The 25,010-nt window shown below is 48.0% G+C and overlaps 1 protein-coding gene across 5 annotated transcripts; it reads left to right on the plus strand.

The window, feature by feature from the left end:
* Positions 1 to 7,395: 7,395 nt before the first annotated feature.
* On the plus strand, positions 7,396 to 24,721 carry Cdc25a (cell division cycle 25A). 5 transcript variants are annotated; one of them, XM_048334539.1, is made up of 15 exons: positions 7,398 to 8,174; positions 9,208 to 9,284; positions 11,426 to 11,468; positions 13,097 to 13,133; positions 14,692 to 14,793; positions 15,466 to 15,585; positions 16,886 to 17,017; positions 17,452 to 17,526; positions 18,719 to 18,838; positions 18,939 to 19,037; positions 19,750 to 19,812; positions 19,907 to 20,005; positions 21,422 to 21,552; positions 22,212 to 22,323; positions 23,450 to 24,721. In XM_048334539.1, the coding sequence occupies exons 1-15, from the start codon at positions 8,008 to 8,010 to the stop codon at positions 23,588 to 23,590; spliced, it is 1,518 nt and encodes a 505-aa protein (XP_048190496.1). In that variant the 5' UTR covers positions 7,398 to 8,007; the 3' UTR covers positions 23,591 to 24,721. The 5 variants fall into 5 exon arrangements, with proteins under 5 accessions (XP_048190498.1, XP_048190497.1, XP_048190496.1 ...); XM_048334538.1 differs by having other exon boundaries at positions 14,695 to 14,793; positions 18,683 to 18,838; XM_048334537.1 differs by having other exon boundaries at positions 7,399 to 8,174; positions 18,683 to 18,838.
* Positions 24,722 to 25,010: the final 289 nt, after the last annotated feature.

Raw genomic sequence — 25,010 nt, forward strand, 5'->3', positions numbered from 1 at the left:
CCCAGCACCACATATACAGAAAACGGCCAGAAGCGGCGCTGTGGCTCAAGTGGCAGAGTGCTAGCCTTGAGCGGGAAGAAGCCAGGGACAGTGCTCAGGCCCTGAGTCCAAGGCCCAGGACTGGCCAAAAAAAAAAAAAAAAAAGCAGCTTAGGGACAGTGCTCAGGTCCTGAGTTCAAGCCCCAGGACTGACCAAAAAGAAAAGAAAAGAAATTCCCCTTTCCTGCTTTGCAACAATGAATATCGGGCTATACTGTTTCCCATTGCACATAGAACAGTGGTCTGGCAAGATTCCTGTTAAAGGGGAAAAAAAGCTCATTCAGGAACTAGGTGAACTCAGCTTGTGTTCCAGAGCCCCATAATTCACAAGTCATTAAAGGCCTGGAGGAATGTTAGAGGAAAGGAACCTGTGTCATTATGATTAGCCCTTTGGCTTTTATGCTCAACTCTATCCAATTCCAGGCCTCCAGGCCTGCCTTAGGAGTCCGGGACCTTAGATTCAGATCAGAAAAGGCCCAGCCCCAATCTACTCTGGGGCAGGCATTGCTCAGAGTGATCAAAGTGGGGGGATAGAAACAACCCCGACCCTCACACCCCCCCTCTACCCCATAACACCACACCTTGCCCAAGTGGACATTTGTTCACCAGTGCTAGGGGAGATTGTACAAGAGGCTTTACCTCACAGTCGGAATAGGAGGTGAACCCCAGGATCAGTGTCACCTACTGAGGCCCAAAGATTGAGACAGGTTTGGCCAGGGTGATGACACCCCAAAGCCTGGCCCCACAGGGCTCCCTACTTCTTCTTGCCACCCCCTCCCACCCCCACCCCCCATTTCCTCTCTGCTAAGTACATTGAGGAGTTGGGGAGGATTTGCAAGCTAGAAGGACCTCAGATCTTTCCTTTTTTTCTTGTCCTATTTTCCTTTCCTTTTTCTTTTGCCACTCGTAGGGCTTGAACTCAGACCTAGGCGCTATCCCTGAGTTCCTTTTGCTCAAGGCTAGCCCTCTACCACTTGAGTCACAGCCCCACTTCCGGCTTTTTGGTAGCTCCATTGGAGATAAGAGTCTCACACACTTTCCTGCCCAGGCTGGCTTTGAACTGGGATCCTCAGATCTCAGTCTCCTAAGTAGCTAGGATGACTGGCATGAGCCACCAGTGCCCGGACTTCATATGTTTTACAGAGACAAAACTGACTAAAAGTGCTGAAAAGAATTCCATATTAGAAAAATGGCCAGCAGAGATGAATACCCCACCTATGATGTTCTCGTCTCTCAGCATGCACCATCTTGTAAAAGGCTCTGGTGGCTCGTGCCTGTCATCCTAGCTACTCAGGAGGCTGAGATCTGAGGATTGAGGTTTGAAACTGCCCTGGGCAACAAAGTCCTCCATCTCCAAAATAACAAACAAAAAAGGCAAAGAGAGGGGCTGGGAAGGTGGGTCAGTGGTAGAGTGCTCGCCTAGCAGGCATGAAGCCCTGGGTTCGATTCCTCAGCACCACAGACACAGAAAAAGCCGGAAGTGGCGCTGTGGCTCAAGTGGTAGAGTGCTAGCCTTGAGCAAAAAATAAGCTCAGTGCCCAGGCCCTGAGTTCAAGCCCCAGGACTGGGGGGAGGGGGGAAAGGGAGGGGGGGCAAAGAGAATTAAATACCAAGTAAAATACTAAGTAAGCTGAGCCAGCTCATTACTAGCCCCCGCTTCCCCAAAAAGAAGCTCTGAAAACAGGAAATATATTCCCCCCAAATTGGGGGGGGGGTATCCATTTGCTTTCAGCCTAAGTCTCTAATTATAGCTCTTTCCAGCCAACACCTGGCTTCAATTCTCTCCCAGAATATTATCCTGGTTACAGAGCGCCCTCTGGCGGCTGGTCTACTCAAGAACCTTCTCCACCTTCTCCTGCCTCACCATAAGAAGGGAGGAGAGAGGAGGAGGAGGGGAGGGAGGAGGGAGAAGGAATGATTTTGTTGTTGTTCTTTGATGGGCCTGGGACTTGAACTCAGGGCCTGGGCACTGTCCCTGAGCTTGTTTTTTGCTCAAGGCTGGTGCTCTACCACTTGAGCCACAAGCACCACTTCTATTTTTTTCTGTGTCTGTGGTGCTGAGGAATCGAACCCAGGGCTTCATGCATGCTAGGCAAGCACTCTACCACTGAGCCACCCCTTCCTATCCCAGAATGATCATTTCTCAGAGGCCTTTTCTGAACGCACTGCCTTTCTTTATTCATTCCACTCACATCCTCTCCATCCCACTACTGAGAACACAGGAACTCCCAATTCCCCAGGAAGCTCAAAGCTCTGTGTGTGTGTGTGTGTGTGTGTGTGTGCGCGCGCGTGTGTGTGTGTGTACATGTCCATTCTGGAACTGAATGCCTTACATTCATGCTTTGGCTCTTAGCTGATACTCTACCAGGGAGCCACACTGTGAATGAGAGATCAGGGGCTGGGAAGGTGGCTTAGTGGTAGAGTGCTTGCCTAGCATGCATGAAGCCCTGGGTTCCATTCCTCAGTACCACAGACACAGAAAAAGCTGGAAAATCCTTTGAGGGCCAAAGACATGGCTCAGTAGAGTGAAAATGTCACAATGTCAGGCACCAAATTTAAGTCTAGGAAGAAAAGAAAAGAGGAAGGAAGAAAGAAAGAAAAGAAAAAAAACAGAAGTGGTACGTGGCTCTAAGTGGTTGAATGCTAACCTTGAGCAAAAAAACAAACAAACACACAACCAACAAAATACAAAAGAAAAGAATATTTCCATTTCAGGCTCGTTGTGTTGGAGTGGGTTGTGGGTGACTGAAGTGAAGGAATTGAGTGCTGGAGGGAGTCAGTCCAGTTGGAGAAAGGAATTTAGGAATGGTAGGGAATGAGGAAGGAAGCTGTGGAAATCCCTGGGGGTTGGTTACAAGTAGTCCTTGGGGGCTGGAATAAAAATGTCAGAGAAAATCCGGTGAAAGACTTTGTTTGTAGGGCTTCGGCTAGATAGGTCTGCGTTCCAGAGGAAATTTAGCCATGAGGCAGAGCTAGTGTATGTTCATAAGACAATCTACCAAATTAGCACAAGTTATTAGACTCCGGCAATCTCTGAGTTTCCATGGCTTTTAAATCGTGAACTGGCCCCCAGAACTGGCTATGATCCAGAGAGCCTTTCTTTCTTTCTTTCTTTGCCAGTCCTGGGGCTTGAACTCAGGGCCTGGGCACTGTCCCTGAGCTTCTTTTGCTCAAGGCTAACACCTACCATTTGAGCCACAGCACCACTTCAGGCTTTTTCTGTGTATGTGGTACTAAGGAATAGAACCTGGGGCTTCATGCATTCTAGGCAAGCACTCAACCACTAAGCCACCTTCCCAGCCCCCTGGAGAGGCTTTCTTGGTTATGCAAATTCCAGACTGGACCCCACAATCAGCCCTGGGGACTCATGCTATCTAAAAGGCCAGGTGCCTGTGGTTCAAGTCTTTAATCCTAGCTACTCAGGAGGTTGAGATTTGAGGATCTTGAGGGCAAAGTCTAGTGAGACTTATCTCCAATTAACTACCCCCCCCCCTTAAAAAAAAGCCAGAAGTGGAGCTGTGGCTCAAGTGGTAGTGTGCCAGCCCTGAGTTAAAAAACACCACACACACACACACACACACACACACACACACAAAACCTCAGAGAAAGCACCCAGGTCCTGCGTTCAAGCCATAGGACCGTCACAAAAGAGTAAAAAAGCAAATTTGAAAGTATGCATGAGAAGATAGGTACAGACCTTGACCTGCTTGTCTTGAGATCAGATCATAATTATGAAGGATAAATCGCAATTCTGCTGGCACAAGTTTGAATGAAAGGAGAGTGAGCTGGTAGGTGATCATTGAATCAAAGAGGAATGTTTATTTCTCTACAGAACAGAAATCCTACACTCGGGTGGAAGGTGAGAGGGAAGTTTTGTTATTATCCTTTTAGGTTTTTGAGTTAGTGCTTTAGTAATTCCTTCTTTAAACAATACGGTAGGCAGAAGATAACATTAAAAAAACCAAAAAACAAAAACTAAGCTTCTGTGATTGCTAAGGAGTCAGGAGCACTGTTGGGCCTCTGGCTATTTTTGAAAGGCCTAAGTTTTACCTCACCACCCACAGGTAAAAACTCAGGCTTCCATCTCTACTTTGCTTCATCCCTTCCTCATTTCAAGTCACCACCATCCCGTAGTAGGACTGTTATAATCCTTTCCAACTATTTTCCCCAGCTAGCTAATGCATTCTTCATCCTGTAGCCAAAGTTCTATCTCAATTTACTGGCACTTGAACTCAGGGTCTGGGCCCTGTCCCTGAGCTTTTATGCTCAAGGCTAACGCTCTACCACTTTGGGTCACAGCTTCAATTTGGGCTTTTAGGTGGTTCATTGGAGATAAGAGTCTCAAGGACTTTCCTGCTCAGACTGGCTTCTAACTATGACCATTACATCTCAGCCTCCTGAGCAACTAAGATGACAAGGCTAGAGCTACCAGTACCTGGCTCTCAATTATTGTTTAAACAAGAAGACAAAACAAAACTGACCAGACGTAAGTGTTTCACACAGATAATCCTAGCTCTCTGGATGCCGAAGCTGGAGGATTTCATGGTTAAGGCCACTCTGGGTTACAAAGTGAGATGAAGGAGAAGAGAAGGAGGAGGAGGAGGAAGAGGAAAAAGAAGAAAACAATGATTCACTGACACTAAATCCCTAAGTTTTCATTACTTGGATTTTCTGATAAAAATGCTCTGATATGTCAATTCCCTTGAGTGACTATCTCAGAATGTTCCTTCCTGTCAGAGAATGTCTGTTTACAGAGGAGGGCCTCTCATTGTTTAGCTGAATTGTGAAACAAATAATAGATATATCAGGTACACACATAGGTAATACACACAGAGAAATCATCACATGCACACCCATGAGTTTGAAATGTTGACAGTTTCTTTGAATACAATAGGATTACAGATTTTATTTTTTGCCACTCCTGGGGCTTGAACTCAGGGCCTGGGCATGGTCCCTGAGCTTCTTTTGCTCAAGGCTAGCATTCTAGCACTTGAGCCACAGCACCACTTCTGGCTTTTTCTGTTTATGTATTAATAGGGAATTGAATCCAGGGCTTCATGCATAGTAGACAAGCACCCTACCACTAAGCCACATTCCCAACCCATGTCTATATTAACTTTATATTATTTTATAATGCAAACCTTTGAGAACAAAGTTTTCCTTGTTCTGACACAAGGTGTTGCTATGTAGCTTAGACTAGTGTTAAACTTCCCCTGCTTCAGCCTCTTAAAATATGCTAGGATTTCAGGCTTGTGCTACCACACCTGAAAAACAAAGTTCTGAAAAGAAACACATCAGGCAGGCCCTAAATGGAGTTAAATGTTCTTCATCTCCCTTGGGCCGTTAAAGCCACCTCAAAGGAATGTAGTTCCATAGGTAGATGCTTGCTTAGAATGCGAAAGGTCCTGGGTTCAACTCCCAAACACACTCACAATAACACAAACTGGGGGAAAGTGGGGGAACGCGAAGGAAGGGGTGACATTGTCCAAAAAGAAATGTACTTGTTACCTGACTTTTGAAATGGTAACCCCTCTCTATAACACTTTAATCATAACAAAGATGATATTTAAAAAAAAGCCAGGGTGCTGGTGGTTCACGCCTGTCAGCCTAGCTACTCAGGAGGCTGAGGTCTAAGGATTTGGGTTCAAAGCCATCCTGGGCACAAAAGTCCATGACACTTTTATCTCCAATTAATCACTAAAAAGCCGGAAGTAGAGCTGTGGCTAAAGCGATAGAGGGCTAGCCTTGAGAGAAAAAGGTAAGGGACATTACTCAGGCCCTAAGCTCAAGCCCTAGGACTAGCAAAACAAACAAAAAGACAATTCCTTTTACAGCTAAATTGCTATACCTTTCCCCATTTTTTTTTTTTTATCATTTTGAAAGCCACCATTTTTAGAGTGCTCTATAGCCAGGGCTATAAAAATAAATAGTCACCTATAAAATAGGTACTGCTTCTCTCCCTGAGACTTGGAAAGGTTAGATGACTTAAAACAGGTAAGGCAGCTGAGTGCCAGGAATTCCAGCTACCCAGAAGGCTGAGATTGGGGCTGGGAATATGGCCTAGTGTCTAGAGTGCTTGCCAGAAGGCTGAGATCTGAGGATGGAGGTTTGAAGCCAGCCTGAGCAGGAAAGTCCATGAAACTCTATCTCCAATTAGCCACCAAAAAAGCTAGCAATGGAGCTGTGGCTCAAGTAAGTGGTAGAATGTTAACCTGGGGTTAAAAGGCTCAGGGACAACACCCAGGCTTTGAGTTCAAACTCCAGAACTGACACAACACACACACACACACTCATTTGAAATACTGTCTGGCCCAAATCCTCCATAGGCGTTAGCTATTATTATTATTTATTTTTATTTTTATTTTTTTTTACTAGTTTCTCCCAGTAGGGTAAGTGAGACAGGCTGGAAAAGAAGGAATGATTCTAAAGAGCAAAGAACACTGAAGGACAGGCCCTACTGGTAAACGCTCATGTCCTATACAGCCAGGGCAATCTGCCAAAGGTCTGTTCATGCTCCCTGGAGGTCAGGAATCGGATCCCTCTTCTTCCTCCTTACAATGTCAGAACCCAGTCAGCCACCTGGGGTGGGGGCATGGTGGGGGTCAAGCCTGTCATCTTAGTAGCCTTGAAGAGGTTGAGGTGTGAGGACCCAATCCCAGGGGCTAGATAACATAAACCCAACCTCAACAAACCTTCCATGTGCCTTCAAGGAATCCTTAGGGCTTGGGTGAAAGGTGTGCTGTAGTGTGGCCCTTACACCCCGGGCAGGAAACTGGACCCTGCGAGTGAGCTGAGAACTACAATACCCAGCATGCAATGGGGTTACAAAAAAAGGAAGCGGGAAGGAGAAGCCCTTCGGCCGCGCCTAGCGCCGAGCAGGTGCTGCTGGGAGTTCCATTGACTTCCGAGCCACCCCCCCCAGTTTTCTTCCCTCCCTCCCTCCACCACCATCCCTAACCCCTCCAGGAACCTCCACCACTTCCCTTGGCTGAGAGCGGGTGAGACCACGTCACGTCAAAGCCCTCCCCCTCCCGGCCCGCCCCCCCACGAGCTGCTTCCTCTTCCCGTCTCATTGGTCCAGCCTACCTGTCATTCCGGGAGCCCAGGAGCCCGACGCTGCTTCCTGATTGGCGGATGCCGTTTGGCGCCAAGGAGGACGGAGCGGGGTGGGCGGGGCCATGAGGGTCTCTCGCTCCGGGCTCGCTCTGGCCTCCTCCCCCCCTCCCTCCCTCCCCTCGATTCCCCGCCTCCTCTCCTCGGCCCTCACCCTCCCCTCCCCACCTCACCCCCCCTCCTATTTGCCGCGGAGAGAAAGCAGCAGCCGCTCGGGGGGCTGCGCGGCCTCGGTGTGTGTGTGTGTGTGTCGTGCGTGTGTGCCGGCGGGAAGCTCGGTTGTCGGGGGGCGGCGGCGTGGGTGCGCGGAGGCGTGTGGAGCGGGTGAGCACGGAGGCCCGGCCGTCCCTCGAGGTCCGCGCCCGCGGCGCCCCCCGCCCCCACCCCGCCGCACCCCCACCGCACCTCCGCGGCTCGCCAGGTGGGGTTCGGGTCGCGGCTTTCGGATCGCGGGAGCCCGCCCGGCTCTCCCCACCCCCACCCCCGCTACCCGCACTTGGGGGCTGGCGGTGCTGGTGCCGGGTGCCGGCGGTGCTGGTGCTCGGTGGGTGAGCGGCGGAGCTGGGTGTGTGTGTGTGGCGGGGGATCGCGCCGGGGGATCCCCGGTTCCGGGCCTCCCCTCACCGCCGAGGACATCCGCCCGTCCGCGCCGCGCCGTCCGCGGCGGCCGCGTCCCCGAACCTCGGGGTCGGGTGTTTGTGCTTGCTCCCGCGGGGCCGCCGGGCGGCCGTGGCACGCGTCCTGAAGCCGGTGCCTGCGGGGCGGCCGAGGTAGAGCGACTACGGAGCGGGGGGAACCCCCCCTCCCCCTTCCACCACCACCCTCAACCTGGGCAGCCCCGGTGCCGCCGCCGCCATGGAACTGGGCCCGGAGCCCCCCCACCGCCGTCGGCTGCTCTTCGCCTGCAGCCCTCCCGCGCCCCTGTCCACGGCCCAGGCCTTGTTGGGCACGGCCGCTGATGGGGGGATGTCCCCTGTCACCAACCTGGCCGTCACGATGGACCAGCTGCAGGGCCTGAGCAGGTACGATTGGGGTGTGTGTGTGGGGAACTGGGGAGCGATTCCCCCCCCCCCATCCCATATCCCCCAGGTCTAACTTGGCTTTATCTGTCGGGGTGGGGGGGTCCTCGGAGAGATCAGATCCCGGGGAGCCGAGATCAGTCCTGCTGGATCTATCACAATGGCCCCCCCCCATCACCCTACCAGGCCTCGGCTGTGTGCACCTTCTTCGCCCTGGGGGACCGGGAATGTTCAGATGAGAGGGGAAAAAAATGGTTCAAATCCTCCAGGGGGTTTGTCTCTCAGCCCGAGTAAGACCCCCAGTAGGGTCCCCCACTTGTGTGGACACCCACCCCCTCCTTTTTCAGATTGCTTTGTACTTCCAGTTCCTTAGATCAGGAAGCTGGGTTCGGAAATGAACCAACTTCCCTCCCCACCCCAAACTCCAAGGCCTTCATTCCTCCCCCCCCCCCCCCTTTGGCTGAGCCAGCGCCTGAAGATCTTAGTTTCCTGTGAGCTTTGTTCCTTCTCAACAAAGGGACACGGCATTTTCCTGCCCCGCATTTGTGCAAATCGACATAAAACCCAGTCCTTGGTGTCCACCCGTCTGTGCTTTCCTAAGGCCAGGTTCTTTTATTTAACTTTTTCCTGCTAGAAAGCTCCATAGACCCCCCCCCCCCATAGCAAAATGCATCCCACAATGTCTCAGCAAAGCTATTTTTTTTCCCCTCAACCTTTGGGCCTTTTCTTTGCTAATCATGTGTCTTAATGAGTTTCCCAATTTTGGAAAGCTGGAGTTTCTAGTCCATTTCTCCTCTATCTCAAGCACATTAAGCTAGTTCACTCAGGAAATGTACCACAGCCCTTCTGTCTTACATTGTGGCTAGGGCCAAGTCTCCCACTCTTTCCCCTTACACTAAGAGCTTACTGGGTATTGTGGGTGGCAAAGAGGGGGTGCACTGGTGAGGCCTCCAAATGATCAAGGTAGGTGGCAATGTAGTTGTTACTTTAACTGTCCTAGAAATCAGTCATGTGCAACTCTTGTTCTTGGTTTTAGTGAGTGTGAGCAGCCACTGGAGTTGAAAAACAACAGCAGTCTTCAGAGAATGGGCTCTTCCGAATCCACAGATTCAGGTATTCTTTTCATTTTGCTCTGTGTATCTCCCCTTGTGCTGTGTGGAGAAGGTTACTGGAAATTTTCTGAAATTGATTTCTTTCCCCTGGGCACTTAAGTTTACTCATGAAAGCTGAGTAGTAGGGTCAAATGTATTACATAACTGCCATTCAGAAAAATGTATGGGGTCAGATATTGGAAGTACAGTGAAATCTCAGTGGAGGAAATAAAGGGCAGTGTCTTTTCTATCTATTTCATAAGTTCAAGTTATGGCAGGGTTGCACAGAAAGGAATATGCTGCAAACCGTTTAGGTTAGAGTACTATAAGATTAAAACATAGCATACGTATATATGCATATATATATGCACACACACATACATATACACGTGCTTTTTTATTTTGGCAGATCGAGGGGCTTGAACTCAGGGCCTGGGCACTATCCTTGAGCTTCTTTTGCTCAAGGCTAGCACTCTACCACTAGAGCCATGGCGCCACTTCTATTTTTTTTTTTTCTTTTCTGTGTATGTGGTGCTGAGAAATGGAACCCAGGGCTTCATGCACGCTAAGCAAGCTCTCTACCACTAAGCCACATTCCCAGCCCTCCTGAGGTCTTTTGCTCAAGGCTGGTGCTCTACCACTTTGCACCATAGCTCCACTTCCAGTTTTCTGGTGGTTAATTAGAGATAGGCGTCTCATGGACCTTCCTGCTTGGACTAGCTTTGAACCATGATCCTCTGATCTCAGCCTCCTTAGTAGCTAGGATTACAGGCATGAGACAATAGCACCCTACTCTGTTTCTTTTCTTTTCCTCTTTCTCACTTTTTTACTTCCTCTCAATAAGGTCTTGCTATATGGCCCATCTCATCTGTCAGGAGGTGGGTTTTTTTTTTGCAAGTCCTGGGCTTGAAACTCAGGGCCTGGGCACTGTCTCTGAGATTCTTTTGCTCAAGGTTAGCACTCTACCACTTGAGCCACAGCGCGACTTCTGGCTTTTCCTGGTTATGTTGTACTGAGGAATCAAACCCAGGGCTTTCATGCATGTTAGGCAAGTACTCTACCACTAAGCTACCTTCCTAGACCCCAGTCAGGAGCTGTAATGTTTAACTTTATACAAAGTGACATAGATACAGAGAAGTGAACTAGACTGGATTGGTGAACTAGGCAGGCCCTAGTGCAACTGGGCAATTCCAAACTGGCACATAGCCATGCTGAGCAATGGGCCAGCAAGACTTACCTGCTGCCTTTGGTGAGATAGATACATTACTTGATATTTTGTTAAAGGCAACCAGTTTTTGTCTTATATACCAGCTGAGTAATGAATTTTGGGGGTTTTGTTCTTGGCCAGTCCTGGGGCTTGAACTCAGGTCCTGGGCACTGGCCCTGAGCGTCTTTTGCTCAAGTCTAGCGCTCTACCACTTGAACAACAGAGCCACTTCCAGCTTTTTCTGTGATTAATTGGAGAGGAAGAGTCACAACGTTTCAAAACTGCCTGGGCTGGCTTCCTACCACAATCCTCAGTCAGGTCTTAGCCTCCAGAATAGCTAGAGTTTCAGGCATGAGCCACCAGCATCTGTCGCTAAATAATGGTTTTTATGCATTCAAATTCGGATATGACTTTTGCTTATTTGTTTTGTTTTTGTTGCCAGTCCTGGGGCTTGGACTCAGGGCCTAAGCACTGTCCCTGGCTTCTTTTTGCTCAAGGTTAGCACTCTGCCACTTGAGCCACAGTGCCACTTTGACCTTTTCTATATATGTGGTACTGAGGAATCGAACCCAGGGTTTCATATATACGAGGTGAGCACTTTACCACTAGGCCATATTCCCAGCCCCTCAAATTAGGATATGATTTGAAGAGATAAAATACTTGAAAGTTATTCCAGGAAAAAGCTGATATTCTTTCCATGCTTGACACTTACAGAAAATTATGTAGGTCACCTACCTCTATCTGGATAAGTAAACTGTCATGATTGTTAGGTTACTTCAAATTTTCCTCAGGTCTTATTTCCCTTGATGGTATTTGCCAGTGAAAGAAAGAACCCACTGTGTGGTAGAGGGAAGGGGAAGAAACCTTTGGATGTACTATGAAAATGTTATATATTTATTTTGACAGCAAAATAGTGTTCAGGGAATTCTTCCTAAGGTTTTTTCTTCTCCCCACAGGTTTCTGTCTAGATTCTCCTGGACCCTTGGACAGAAAAGAAAAGTATGTATTCACTGTCTTTTTTTTTTTTTTTTGCCAGTCCTAGGCCTTGGACTCAGGGCCTTAGCACTGTCCCTGGCTTCTTTTTGCTCAAGGCTAGTACTCTGCCACTTGAGCCACAGCACCACTTCTGGCCGTTTTCTATATATGTGGTGCTGGGGAATTGAACCCAGGGCTTCATGTATACGAGGCAAGCTCTCTTGCCACTAGGCCATATTCCCAGCTCCTTCACTGTCTTAAAGTTTTCTACTTTTTAAAAAAATTTATTTGTTTATTAATTGAACACAAATTTTTTGAGGTGTTGTGCAAAAAGGGTTGTTTTTTTTTTTTTTAAGCCAGCCACGTCCTGCCTTTTCTGTATATGTGGTGCTGCGGAATTGAACCCAGGGCTTCATGTATACGAGGCAAGCACTCTACTACTAGGCCATATTCCCAGCCCAAAGTTTTGTTGTTGGTGGTGGTGGTTGTGGGGCTTGAACTCAGGACCTGAGTGTTGTCCCTGAGCTCTTTTGCTCAAGACTAGTGCTCTGCCACTTTGAGCCACAGCTCCATTTCCATTTTTTTTTTTTTTTTTGCCAGTCCTGGGGCTTGGACTCAGGGCCTGAGCACTGTTCCTGGCTTCTTTTTTTGCTCAAGGCTAGCACTCTGCCACTTGAGCCACAGCGCCACTTCTGGCCATTTTCTGTATATGTGGTGCTGGGGAATTGAACCCAGGGCTTCAGGTATACGAGGCAAGCACTCTGCCACTAGGCCATATCCCCAGCCCCTTCCATTTCCAATTTTTGAGTGGTTAATTGGAGATTAGAGTCTCACTTGGAACCGTGATCCTCAGATCTCAGCCTCCTGAGTAGCTAGGATGAAAGGTATAAGCCACTGGTGCTTGGCTAGCTTTCTTTTTCTTTCTTGTTCTTTTCTTTTCTTTTTTTGCTTGTCCTGAGGCTTGAACTCAGGCCTTGGGTACTATCCCTAAGCTTCTTTTGCTCAAGGCTAGCACTCTACCACTTGAGCCACAGCACCACTTTACTTTTTCCCCCCCCTCAGTTTATTGCAGATTAATCTCACAGACCTTCCTGCCTGGGCTGGCTTCTCTAACTAAGATCCTCAGATCTCAGCCTCCTGAGTAACTGATTACAGGCATGAGCTATACCTGAACCAGGCTACTTGTTTTCTTTTTAACCTAAGAAACCTATGTTTTGGGGTGCTTCTGAGAACAGGCAGCTCTAGAAAGGTTTTTGTTGTTTTTTTTCTGTTTCCTGACATGAGAGTTTGATTGACCCTTCCATGAAAGATAGGCTAAAAACCATGCATCTACTAATATGATTATCTTTTTTTAATTTTTTGTCAGTCATGAGGCTTGAACTCAGGGCCAGGGCCCTGTCCCTGAGCTTTTTTGCTCAAGGCTATCCCTTTACACTTTAAGCCACAGTGCCATTTCCAATTTCCTGGTGTTTCATATGAGATAGGAGTTTTATAGACATTCCTGCCTAGGCTGACTCCAATCTCCAATCCTAGGCTTGACTCCAAACCACAATCCTCAGAAGGTTATAAATGCCGTACTACATTTTTTTTTTTACTGTGTTTACTTTTTTACTTGCTTTATTCTCAATGATTTCCTCTTGATCTCATTACAGCCTTGAAAATGCCATGAGGAGAATAAATTCCCTGCCTGTAAGTTAGTTTCATTGTTTATTTGGTGCTAATACCTGCTGTCTCCCCCCCCCCCCCCGACCCCCAATCCCCAAGTCACTAGGTTGACCTTCATAGGAGACCTCAGCTTAGAAAGTGAATGTTATTTTTCTGTAGTCTATTAGGTGATGTCAGTAGTGATTGCTTCTTTGGGACTTTGCCCTCTGTCTCTTTCTGTTTTATCAAACCAGGAAGGAACTGATTAGGGAATGAAATACCTGTTGAGAAGAAGGGTGTAGACCTTGTAAATTGGGTGCAAAGCTTTGTTGGGGGTACTTGTATACCATACCCTAGCAAGGTAGAGTCTTGCCTGCATTTACAAGTGACTGTTGTGCTGTGTGGAGAGTTAGCCATTCCCACCCCATTCTTTTTTTTTTTTTTGGCCAGTCCTGAGGCTTGAACTCAGGGCCTGGGCACTGTCTCTGAGCTTTTGCTCAAGGCTGTCACTCTACCACATGAACCACAGCACCACTCCTGGCCTTTTCTATATATGTGATGCTGAGGAATTGAACCCAGGGCTTCATGTATATGAGGCAAGCACTCTACCACTAGGCCATATTCGCAGCCCCTCCACTTCGTTTCTTTCTTTTTTTTTTTTTTTTTTTTTGCCAGTCCTGGGCCTTGGACTCAGGGACTGAGCACTGTCCCTGGCTTCTTTTTTTGCTCAAGGCTAGCACTCTGCCACTTGAGCCACAGCGCCCCTTCTGGCCGTTTTCCGTATACGTGGTGCTGGGGAATCAAACCTAGGGCTTCATATATGGGAGGCAAGCTATCTTGCCACTAGGCCATATCCCCAGCCCCCACTTCGTTTATTTCTATTTATTTTTTTTGCCAGTACTGGGCCTTGGACTCAGGGCTTGAGCACTGTCCCTGGCTTCTTTTTGTTCAAGGTTAGCACTCTACCACTTGAGCCACAGCGCCACTTCTGGCTGTTTTCTATATATGTGGTGCTGGGGAATTGAACCCAGGGCTTCATGTATAGTAGGCAAGCACTCTTACCACTAGGCCATATTCCCAGCCCTCCACTTCATATCTAGAACTGAATTTTTTGCTGGGTATGCTGACACGGCACTTGGGATGCTGAGATAGGATAATCTAGGATTTGACATCCACTTAGACTGTGTGTGTGTGTGTGTGTGTGTGTATACATATATAGTCTAAGCTAGCCTTTCTCTGTGTGTGTGTGTGTGTGTGTGTGTGTGTGTGTGTGTATTTCTAAGCTAGCCTAGACTATAGAGTGAGGCTTGTCTCAAACCAATGAAGAACTGGGTTTTCCATTGAGTGTTATTATTTGTTGTCTCCCCCCCCCCAGTCTCCTGCTGGGCCTTGTGCTTACCAAGCAGGTGTTCTACTACTTGACCCCTGCCCTCAAGCCCTTGTTTCATTATTTTCTTGAATTTTTGCCAGCCTGCCCTCAAACTGCCATCTAATCGGTTCTTGCTACATAGCTAGGATTACAGGCGTGAGCCACTGTACCCAACTCCCATCGAATTTTTCTTCACTGGCTCAAGTTTCCTCTTTTTTATTTTTACTTTGATAGCAGAAATTTTTGGGGTGTAGCCCAGCTCTGAAGAGGAGCCATTCTGATTCTCTGGACCATGACTTCTTTCAGCTCATCGACCAGGATGAAAACAAGGAAAACGTGAGTATTGCATCATTGTAACTGAGGAAGGGTTAGGAAGGTTGAGGCTAGATTGCCAGATTATGATGTATATATAGGATATAAAATGGTGCCTGGCAGATAGATGTCACTCAGATTGTTGCTCTGGGCAATAAATTCTTGCTGGGCCTTGGTGGCTCATCCTAGCCACTCAGGAAGCTGAGATCTGAGGATCCAGGTTCAAAGCCATCCTAAGCGCAGAAAAGTCCATGAGACTCTTATCTCCCATGAACCAGCAGAAATGAGAAGTAGAGCTGTGGTTCAAAGTGGTAGAGCGCTAGCCTTGAGCCAAAGAGCTCAGGGACAACACTCAGGCCCTGAGTTCAAACGCCATAACCACCACCAACAACAATGGCTTCTTGTTTTGTTTGTTGCCAGTCCTGGGGCTTGAACTCAGGGCCTGAGCACTGTCCCTGGCTTCTTTTTTGCTCAAGGCTAACACTCTAGCACTTGAGCCACAGCGCCACTTCTGGCTTTTTCTGTGTATGTGGTGCTGAGGAAATGAACCCAGGATTTCATAGATACAAGGCAGGCTCTCTACCACTAGGCTACATTCCCAGCTCTGTGCTCATGCCTTGTCTTTCCCAAGTTAAAACTGAGGCTGTAGAGCTGGATTTTCATAAGCCGTAGATGTCTTTGCTCTGCCTCTTTCAGGAAGCCTTTGAGTTTAAGAAGCCAGTAAGACCTGCATCTCGTAGCTGCCTTCATGCCCATGGACTTGACCAGGGCAAAGATGTCTTCACACAGCGGCAGAACTCAGCCCCAGCACGGATGGTATGTGCTCTGCCTTCCTTTTTTATTTTTGGTCAGTTGTGGGGCTTGAACTCAGCACCTGGGTGCTGTCCTTGAGCTCTTTGTGCTCAAGGCTAGTGTTCTACCACTTTGAGCCATAGTGCCACTTCCGGTTTTTGAGTGGTTAATTGGGGATAAGAGTTTTACCGAGACTTTTCTGCCTGGGCTGGCTTCGATCCTCAGATCTCAGCCTCCTGAGTAGCTAGGATGACAGGAACGAGTCACCAGCACCCAGCCTGCGGAGTCTTTATCTTCAATTAACCAGCAAAATGCTGCACTGGGGGTGTTGTTCAAGTGTTAGAGCACCACGCCCGTGAGCAAAAAAAAAAAAAGCCAACAGAGAGCTGAAGGCCCTGAGTACAAACCTCAGTACTTCATTATAAAGAAAACAGACAAACAAAACGCTTGCTCCTTCACAATACATTCCAAGTGCTAAGGTATTTCCTAAAGAGTAATTTTGTTTGGAGAGAGTACTTGGCTAGATAGTCTCTATTATTCCTTCCAGAGTTTCCAATTGGTGTAAATAGGATCACCTGTGGCAGCATTTCTAGACTGAGGAAGCCCACCTTGAGCTTGGTTTTCAGGTTTTCTGTGGAGTTTGCAGCAGAAAAATACAAACATTTCCATTCTGGCTTTTGGTCTCTGATTTTGCCTCAGCCATCATTGCCATGCTTCCACCTGCCTCTGCATATATATTCTTCTCTTAAATCTCTACGAGCAGACTGAGAATGTGGCTTAGGTAGCGTGCTTGCCTAGCATGCACGAAGCCCTGGGTTCGATTCCTCAGTACCACATCAACAGAAAAAGCTGGAAGTGGCACTGTGTGTAGCTCAAGTGGTAGAGCGCTAGCCTTGAGCAAGAGAAGCTCAGGGACAGTGCCCAGGCCCTGAGTTCAAGCCCCACGACCGGCAAAAAATAAGTCAAGAGGCTTAGATCTGAGGATCATGGGTCAAAGCCAGTCTGGCCAAGAAAGTCTGTGAGACTCTTAGCACCAATAAACCACTCAGAGCTGAAGTGGCACTGTGGCTTAAATAGTCGAGTGCTAGCCTTGAACTTAAGAGCTCAGGGACAGCACCTAGACCCAGAGTTAAGTCCTCATGACCAATGCCCCCCCCAAAAATTTTTTTAAGTTCTTGTAGGACATACAATACATAGTATATATATTTTTTTGTCTCTTTTGTTGGTACTGGGGGTCGAACCCAGGACGTTGCACTTGTGAGGCACACACTTTGCCACTGAGCTACCTCCCAGCCCCATAGTATGTTTTGGTTCTTTCTTTTAGCTATCGTCACATGAAAGAGAGACTGAGACAGGGAATTTCGTCCCATTTTTTACACCCCAGTCACCTGTGACAGCCACTTTGTCTGATGAGGATGATGGTTTCATGGACCTTCTTGATGGAGAGAATCTGAAGGTACTGTGTGTGTGTGTGTGTGGGTGTGCGTGTGGGTGTGCGCGCTCAGGACTTGAACAAGCCCATACTTTGGTATCACTTTTAGTATGAACTTAATTGGCTACTACTGGGCAGAGTAAATGGAAACGAGGAGGGGATTTCACAAGGAGACCACAATGATCCTTCTTTTCTGAAAGGAGGTGTTCTGTACATTAAGTACTTCCTCTCTTTTGCAGGCATGTCTGGTATTCCTCAGGCGGAATTACATGCAAAGCATGTAAGAGTCGGGGACAGGGGTCGGGGGTGTCCAGCCCAAAGGCTGGATTAGAGGACAAGATGGACACATAATACTTGTCAATGGTGGCCCTCAGCCCTTCTGCCAATATGGATCCTTTTGTATGGCCCACAATGATGATCCAAATAAAAGCTTTTTTTTTTTCCCCCTCTTTCTTTAGAATGATGAGGAGACCCCATCGGGCATGGCAAGCCTCTGGACAGCTCCCCTGGTCATGAGAAGAACTACAAATATTGTAAGTTATTCTGGGGTGTCTGGAGGGAGCCTTGCGTAGTTGAGGCAGTGGGTAGTGGCATCCTTTGCTAAGGACAGCCTCAGGCTGACTGGACTCATGTGATTGGAGGAACCTCGGTTTTATGTTTTGTGACTTTGACGGGGCGCTTGATTTCTGCATGTCTTCCAGTCTATAAAATAAATAACCTAGCTAGCTACTCAGGAGACTAAGATCTAAGGATTATGGTTCCAAGCCAGCCCACGCAAGAAAATCCATGACTCTTTCTCTCTGATGAATTTCCCAAGACAAGTCAGAAGTAGAGCTGTGGCTCAAGTGGGAGAGCGCCCATGACTGACAAAATAAAAAAAAAATAAATTTCTAATTTTCAATTAATGGATTTCATTGGGACGTGTGTTTTTTCCTCTCAATTTTTTTTTTTTTTTTTTTTTGCCAGTCCTGGGGCTTGAACTCAGGGCTTGAGCACTGTCCCTGGCTTCTTTTTGCTCAAGGCTAGCACTCTGCCACTTGAGCCACAGCGCCACTTCTGGCCATTTTCTGTATATGTGGTGCTGGGGAATTGAACCCAGGGCCTCATGTATAGGAAGCAAGCACTCTTGCCACTAGGCCATATTCCCAGCCCCTGAAGGTCATTTTTCTTGACTCTTGGAGAACCTGTAAACTTTTTGGGGGGTACAGCTTATTATTCATCTCTATCACCTAAGTTATGTTCATCAAACATCAGTGTTCAGTGCCTAATGTATGTAAGACCCTCTCAGGGTTCCTGGAGCAGAGTGAATCCTCAATCTAAATTAGGGATTGAGAATATAAGTAGAATAAATCCTGAATTTTGGATTGATCTTTCATCCTCCTAGGGAGTCTTTGGTGTGGTTGCCTTTTGGCTCAGCAGATTTGATTTTTTTTTTTTTTTTTTTTTTTTTTTGCCAGTCCTGGGGCTTGAACTCAGAGCCTGAGCATTGTCCTTGGCTTCTTTTTGCTCAAGGCTAGCACTCTACCTCTTGAGCCACAGTGCCACTTCCAGCTGTTTCTGTTTATGTGTGGTACTAAGGAATCGAACCCAGGGCTTCATGCATACAAGGCAAGCACTCTACCGCTAAGCCACATTCCCAGCCCGGCTGAGCGGATTTGAAAACATGATGAATCTCTCTCTCACTCTCAGGGCAATGGGTGCAAGCTATTTGAATCCCCGTCCCAGTGTGTGTTCAGCAGTCGATCTGCAATGAAGAGAACAGACCGATCTCAAGAGGAATCTCCACAGGGCAGCACAAAGCGGCGGAAGAGCTTGGTTGGAGCTAGTCCTGGAGGGTCCCCCGAGGTTCGTTTGGCCAAGTCCCTTCTGCTATGTTTCATGTGATGGCTTGTAGAAGTTCCAGGCAGGAGCCAGCTTCGTTTTTCCATCTTGGATTTCCTTACAGATTCTCCACCAGTCTTTATCTTCGACGTCTTCACTCAAAGGGACCATAGAGAACATTCTGGACAATGACCCCAGGGACCTCATAGGGGATTTCTCCAAGGTATGACAGCCAGCAGTATGGGTACCTAGAACTCTCTGCTGGCCCCTTCTCTGTTCTCAATGTGGTTCCTGTAACTGATGGCTCACAGCTGTAACCATCGCTACTCAGGAGGCTGAGATCTGAGGAGCACCATTTGAAGCCATCCCATGCAGAAAAGTTCCTGAGACTCTTCTCTCTAATTGACCACCAGAAAGCCGGAAGTAGAATCGTGGCTCAAGTAGTAGAGCTCTAGTCTTGAGCACAAAGAGGCTCCATGGACAGCACCCACACCCTGAGTTCACTACCCAGGACCAGCACAAAAAATAATTAAGTTGGACACTAGTGCCTCACACTTGTAACCCTAGCTACTCAAGACGCTAAGTGAGACTTTTTTTTGCCAGTCCTGGGTCTTGAACTGAGGGCTTGAGCACTGTCCCTGGTTCCTTTTGCTCAGGGCTAGCATTCTACCACTTGAGCCACAGTGCCACTTCCGGCTTTTTCTGTTTATGTGGTGCTGAGGAATCGAACCCAGGGCTCTATGGATGCTAAGCAAGCACTACCACTAAGCCACCTTCCCAGCCTACTGAGCATATAGATCTTGCTCTTGTTGATGAACAGTTTGAAATAGGGAGCTACCCACCACCATGTCAACAGTCATAAACAGTGTAAGGATAATGTGTATAGGCTCTCAGAGTCTCTTAAATTAATATCTTTTCTTTCTTTTTTTCTTAAGGGTTATCTCTTTCATACAGTTGCTGGGAAGCATCAAGATTTAAAATACATTTCTCCGGAAATCGTAAGTCATCTTTTGAAAGGACCTACCACCTCTGAAGTCTCTGAATTGAGTTCCTGACAAGCCACATTGACTTTCCTCTGCTTTCTCTCCACAGATAGCATCTGTTTTGAATGGCAAGTTTGCTAATCTCATTAAAGAGTTTGTTATCATTGACTGCCGGTACCCATATGAATATGAAGGAGGCCATATCAAGGTATGGATTCTTGAGACCTCGCTTGCTGGGCATAAAATGAGCCATAGACAAGATCTGTGATTTTGAAAGTGAAAGTAGGGTGGGAGACAAGCCTGTCATCCCAGCTATTGGAAAGATGAAGACAGGAGGATTGTAAATTCAAGGCCAACCTGAGTAAGCTTAGCTTAGACCCTGTATCAGAAATACGATGTAGGGGCTGGGAAGGTGGCTTAGTGGTAGAGTGCTTGCCTAGCATGCATGAAGCTCTGGGTTCAATTTCTCAGTACCACATAAACAGAAAAGGCCGGAAGTGGCACTGTGGCTCAAGTGGTAGAGAGCTAGCCTTGAGCATAAAGAGGATCAGGGACAGGACCCAGGCCCTGAGTTCAAGCCACAGGGCTGGAAAGTAAAGTTACTGGTGGGTTTGATCTTGGGGAGAGTGGTGACACCTGATTGTTCAGTTCACATGTTGGTGGTGAGAATTTAAAAGACAACAGTGGGACTGGGAATATGGCCTAGTGGCAAGAGCGCTTGCCTCCTACACATGAAGCTCTTGGTTTGATTCCCCAGCACCACATATATGGAAAACGGCCAGAAGGGGTGCTGTGGCTCAGGTGGCAGAGTGCTGGCCTTGAGCGGGAAGAAGCCAGGGACAGTGCTCAGGCCCTGAGTCCACGCCCCAGGACTGGCCAAAAAAAAAAAAGACAACAGTGGGTTTGAAAAGCATTTGACTCTTGCCATCCTGAGCAAATGCCCTTAGTCTCTTGCATGGTAATGCTTTGGGCTGCACTCATCTCTCTTTTGCCCCTCACCCTCTTAGCGTTGTGGGCATTTTTAGGCAATGCCCTTGATGTGTAAGCCATCATGGGGGAGGGAGGCGGTCTGTGGCTTTTTTGTTTCCTTGTCTGAGACTGGGACTGGAACTTTAGCTTATTGGCTAGCACTGTAATACTTGAGCCACCCCTCCAGCCCCAGTTCTGTGATGTTTTGTTTTGGTTTTTATGTTTTCTGGCCACTTCTGGGGCTTGAACTGTAGGCCTGGGTGTTGTCCCTGAGCTTCTTTTACTCAAGGCTAATGCTCAACCACTATGAGTCACAGTGCCACTTCCGGTTTCCTGGCGGGCTGGCTTTGAACCTCGATCCTCAGAGCTCAGCCTCCTGAGAGCTAGCATTACACGCGTGAGCCAGCTGCACCCGGCTGAGAGAGACTCTTACTTCCATTGAACAAGCAAAATTCTGGAAGTTGAGCTGTGACTCAGGTGGTAGAGCACCATCCTTGAGCAAAAAGGCCAAAGTGAGAGTTCAAACCAGCGCCAAGAAATATAGATAAGTAAACGGTGCAAAGATTTGCACATCCAAGGGTCCCTACTAGGAAACCTTCAAGACCCCAAGCACGGTGACACCTAAGGGTGCTAAGGGAGTGTGGTTCCTTCGCAGGGTGCAGTGAACTTACACATGGAAGAAGAAGTTGAAGAGTTCTTGCTGAAGAAGCCCATTGTACCTACCGATGGCAAGCGTGTCATCGTCGTGTTCCACTGCGAGTTTTCTTCGGAGAGAGGCCCCCGCATGTGAGTGCTTCCGGGAGTGAGGCTCTGGGGCGGAAGTCCCTCCCCCACGCAGCTTTTGTGGGACATGGCACTGCTGGCTTTCCCACAGAGCATATTCTAGCATATTGAGCAGGTCATTTCCTTGCTTCTGCAGTACAGTATAAAGCTTGAGTTGTAAATGGTATTTGAGGGGCTGGGCATGTGGCTTAGTGGTAGAGTGCTTGCCTAGCATGCATGAAGCCCTGGGTTCGATTCCTCAGCACCACATATACAGAAAAAGCCGGAAGTGGCACTGTGGCTCAAGTAGTAAAACACTAGCCTTGAGCAAAAAGAAGCTCAGGGACAGCACTCAGGCCGAGTTCAAGCCCAACAACTACAACTGACCCCCCCCCCCCCCCCAAAAAAAAAAAAAAATCTCACTTGTAGGAGGTTGGGGAGAAGAGAGCAAGGCAGGCTGGTTCAGAGTTTATTGCTATAGATGACGTCAGCTACAGCAAGGGGCAGATGCAAGGACCAGAGACGAAGGCACTATCTGCCAGTATTCCTTTCATTTGTTTCCAGGAGTAAATATACAAAGAATATAAGGTTGGAGAATAACGTACTCTGTCTTTTCCTGGGTTGTCTTTGTTCCTCTGTATGGAGGAACTAACCCGGGATTGGCCTGCCTTCTCCTTCCCTAGGTGCCGGTATGTGAGGGAGAGAGATCGGCTGGGTAACGAATATCCCAAACTTCACTATCCTGAGCTCTATGTCCTGAAGGGAGGATACAAGGAGTTCTTCCTGAAATGCCAGGTGAGGTGGAGTCTCTCCAGGCATGGGTGCACCCCTCTGTTTCGTTTTGGGTTTGGGGCCACTTCTAAGGCTTGAACTTATGGCCTGGACGCTGGCTGTCTCTGAGTGCTTTAAAAAAAAAAAAAATTGGGGCTGGGGATATGGCCTAGTGGCAAGAGAGCTTGCCTCGTATACATGAGGCCCTGGGTTCGATTCCCCAGCACCACATATACAGAAAATGGCCAGAAGTGGTGCTGTGGCTCAAGTGGCAGAGTGCTAGCCTTGAGCAAAAAGAAGCCAGGGACAGTGCTCAGGCCCTGAGTCCAAGGCCCAGGACTGGCAAAAAAAAAAAAAAAAAAAAAATTGGCTCAAGGCTAGTGCTCTGCCGCTTAAAGCACAGCTCCATTTCTACCTTTTTGGTGGCTCAAGCCTGTCATCCTAACTACTCACAAGGTTGTGATCTGAGGATCACAGTTCAAAGCCAGCCCAGGCAGGAAAGTCCATGAGACCCTTATCTCCACTGAGCCACCAGAAAACCAGAAGTGGCACTGTGACTCACAGTGGTACCAACAGCAACAAAAAAGCCAGCCTGGGCAGAAAAGTCTATGACAGGGGCTGGGAATGTGGTTTAGTGGTACAGTACTCACCTTGCATGCATGAAGCCCTGGGTTCGATTCCTCAGTACCATACACAGAAAAGGCTGGAAGTGGCGCTGTGGCTCAAGTGGCAGAGCACTAGCCTTGAGCAAAAGGAAGCCAGGGGCAGTACTCAGGCTCTCAGTTCCGGCCCCAAGACTGGCCAAAAACGAAAAGGAAAGGAAAGAGAGAAAAGTCTTTGAGATTCCTTTATGCCAATAAACTATTCAGAAAAGACCAGAAGTAGCACTTAGGCCCTGAGTTCAAAACCCCAGGACTGGCAAAAGGAAAGGAAAAAGTCTCTGGAATTTTCCTGCTTCCTCCTGAGTAGCTAGGTATGAGCTACAACCCCGACATCCTTGTAGAATGTGGTGGTTGAATAGCTCTGCTTACCACATAGAAAGAAGGCCCTGCTACAACATGCTGTCTCTCTGTGACTTGCACCTCTGGCCAGGGAGAGTAGGGAGGGCCAGGCAGGGGTGTCCTAACCTCATCCTTTTCTCATCTTTTAGTCTCATTGTGAACCCCCCAGCTATCGCCCCATGCACCATGAAGACTTTAAAGAAGACTTGAAGAAATTCCGTACCAAGAGCCGGACGTGGGCAGGGGAAAAGAGCAAAAGAGAAATGTATAGTCGTCTGAAAAAACTCTGAATGTGGTGGTGGGGTGCTGGTGCCCCCCCCCTTCCCCCTTCCTTTTTGCTGCAGGAAAAAAGAAAAAGGAGAGAAAAAAAAAACCAACTTGAACAAAGCCACGTGGCTTGGGTGACATTTGGAGAGAGAGAGAGAGAGAGAGAGAAAGGGCCTGGGGCTTTCCAAGCCTTACATGTGACTTGTCACACCCCTGGGGCAATCTGCTAAGGCTGTTTAGTGCCACAAGTGCCGCCCTCCCCCCCTTGCCAAACTCCTTCACAGCTGGGTCCAGCCACGTGACCTCTCTCAGGAGAAGAAAAGCAACCAAGAGAGATGCTACCGCTGCTGCTGCTGCTGGCCGAATTACCAAAGACAGCCTGGGAAAGCAAGCCAGCAAGCCAGCGTCTGCGTGGGGATACCCTAGATCTTTTAATTTATTCAACCTCATCAATTATTTTAAATTTTTTTTAAACTCCTGGAGACTTTTACTGCTTCATTAAGTCAAAAATACTGCCATTCTAGGTAGGGTGTTTTCGTGGTTTTTTTTTTTTTTTTAATCATCCCAGGGACTACCTCTGCTTTTAATTTAAAAGGGAAAAAACAAGAAGAAAAAGGAAGGTAGGAGATGAGAAAAGGGCAAGTCTGTTGGGAGTTTTGGGGGAGCAGAGCTTTGGAGCTCTGTCTCTGCCATGCCCCCCACCCTCCACCCCCAGGTTGCACTGCATATACTAAGGGCTGCTGCTATTAAAGTCACGAGCTGGGACACTCGTCTCAGGCTCATTGTACAGGACATAAGCTTCCCATTTCCCCAGAACTACCTCCGGCCATTGCGATCTCTTTTTGGGGAGGAGTGGAGGGGGGGGGTTGGACTCCTGTCTGCTTCTCCACCCCAGATCTCTGTGAACGGTAGCTGGTTATAGGAATCACAGAAAAGCACTTGAGGCAGCTTCCCCCTATTTTCTTCCCATGTTGGAACTTTGGTAGCACGGAGATCCCAAGGTATTGAATCTAGGGGGCTGGGGTGGACTAGGGTGAATGGACTCCATTATATGAGTCAAGAATGGAATCAGAGTCTAGCTAGTGGTTCCTGGCATAAAGGTGACACATTGTAGGTTCTTTTCTTCTAAGGGAGTTGTGGAATTTGAAGGTATTTAAAGAAAAAAAAAAGCTTTCTGGGTTTATCATGTTTTAATTGGAGGGAACAGAGAATCACCACCAGTTAGGTACCCCCCCATCTTGAACTTGATGGAAGTAAGGGTCTCGAGGGAACAGACCCTACCAAAGGGAGTTGAGGCTGCCCTTAGGTGATTCATCCCCACCATAAGGTGCCTGCCATCATTGCTCCCTTGGGATCTAGCCTTCCTCCTTCCTGCTCTGAGGGTGGGGGAAGGAATCAGTAATACTGAAAGATGGCTAGTTGACTGTGTTACGGGTTTGAGTT

This window comes from Perognathus longimembris, chromosome 26, assembly GCF_023159225.1.
Source record: "Perognathus longimembris pacificus isolate PPM17 chromosome 26, ASM2315922v1, whole genome shotgun sequence".
Classification (NCBI taxonomy): Eukaryota; Metazoa; Chordata; class Mammalia; order Rodentia; family Heteromyidae; genus Perognathus; species Perognathus longimembris.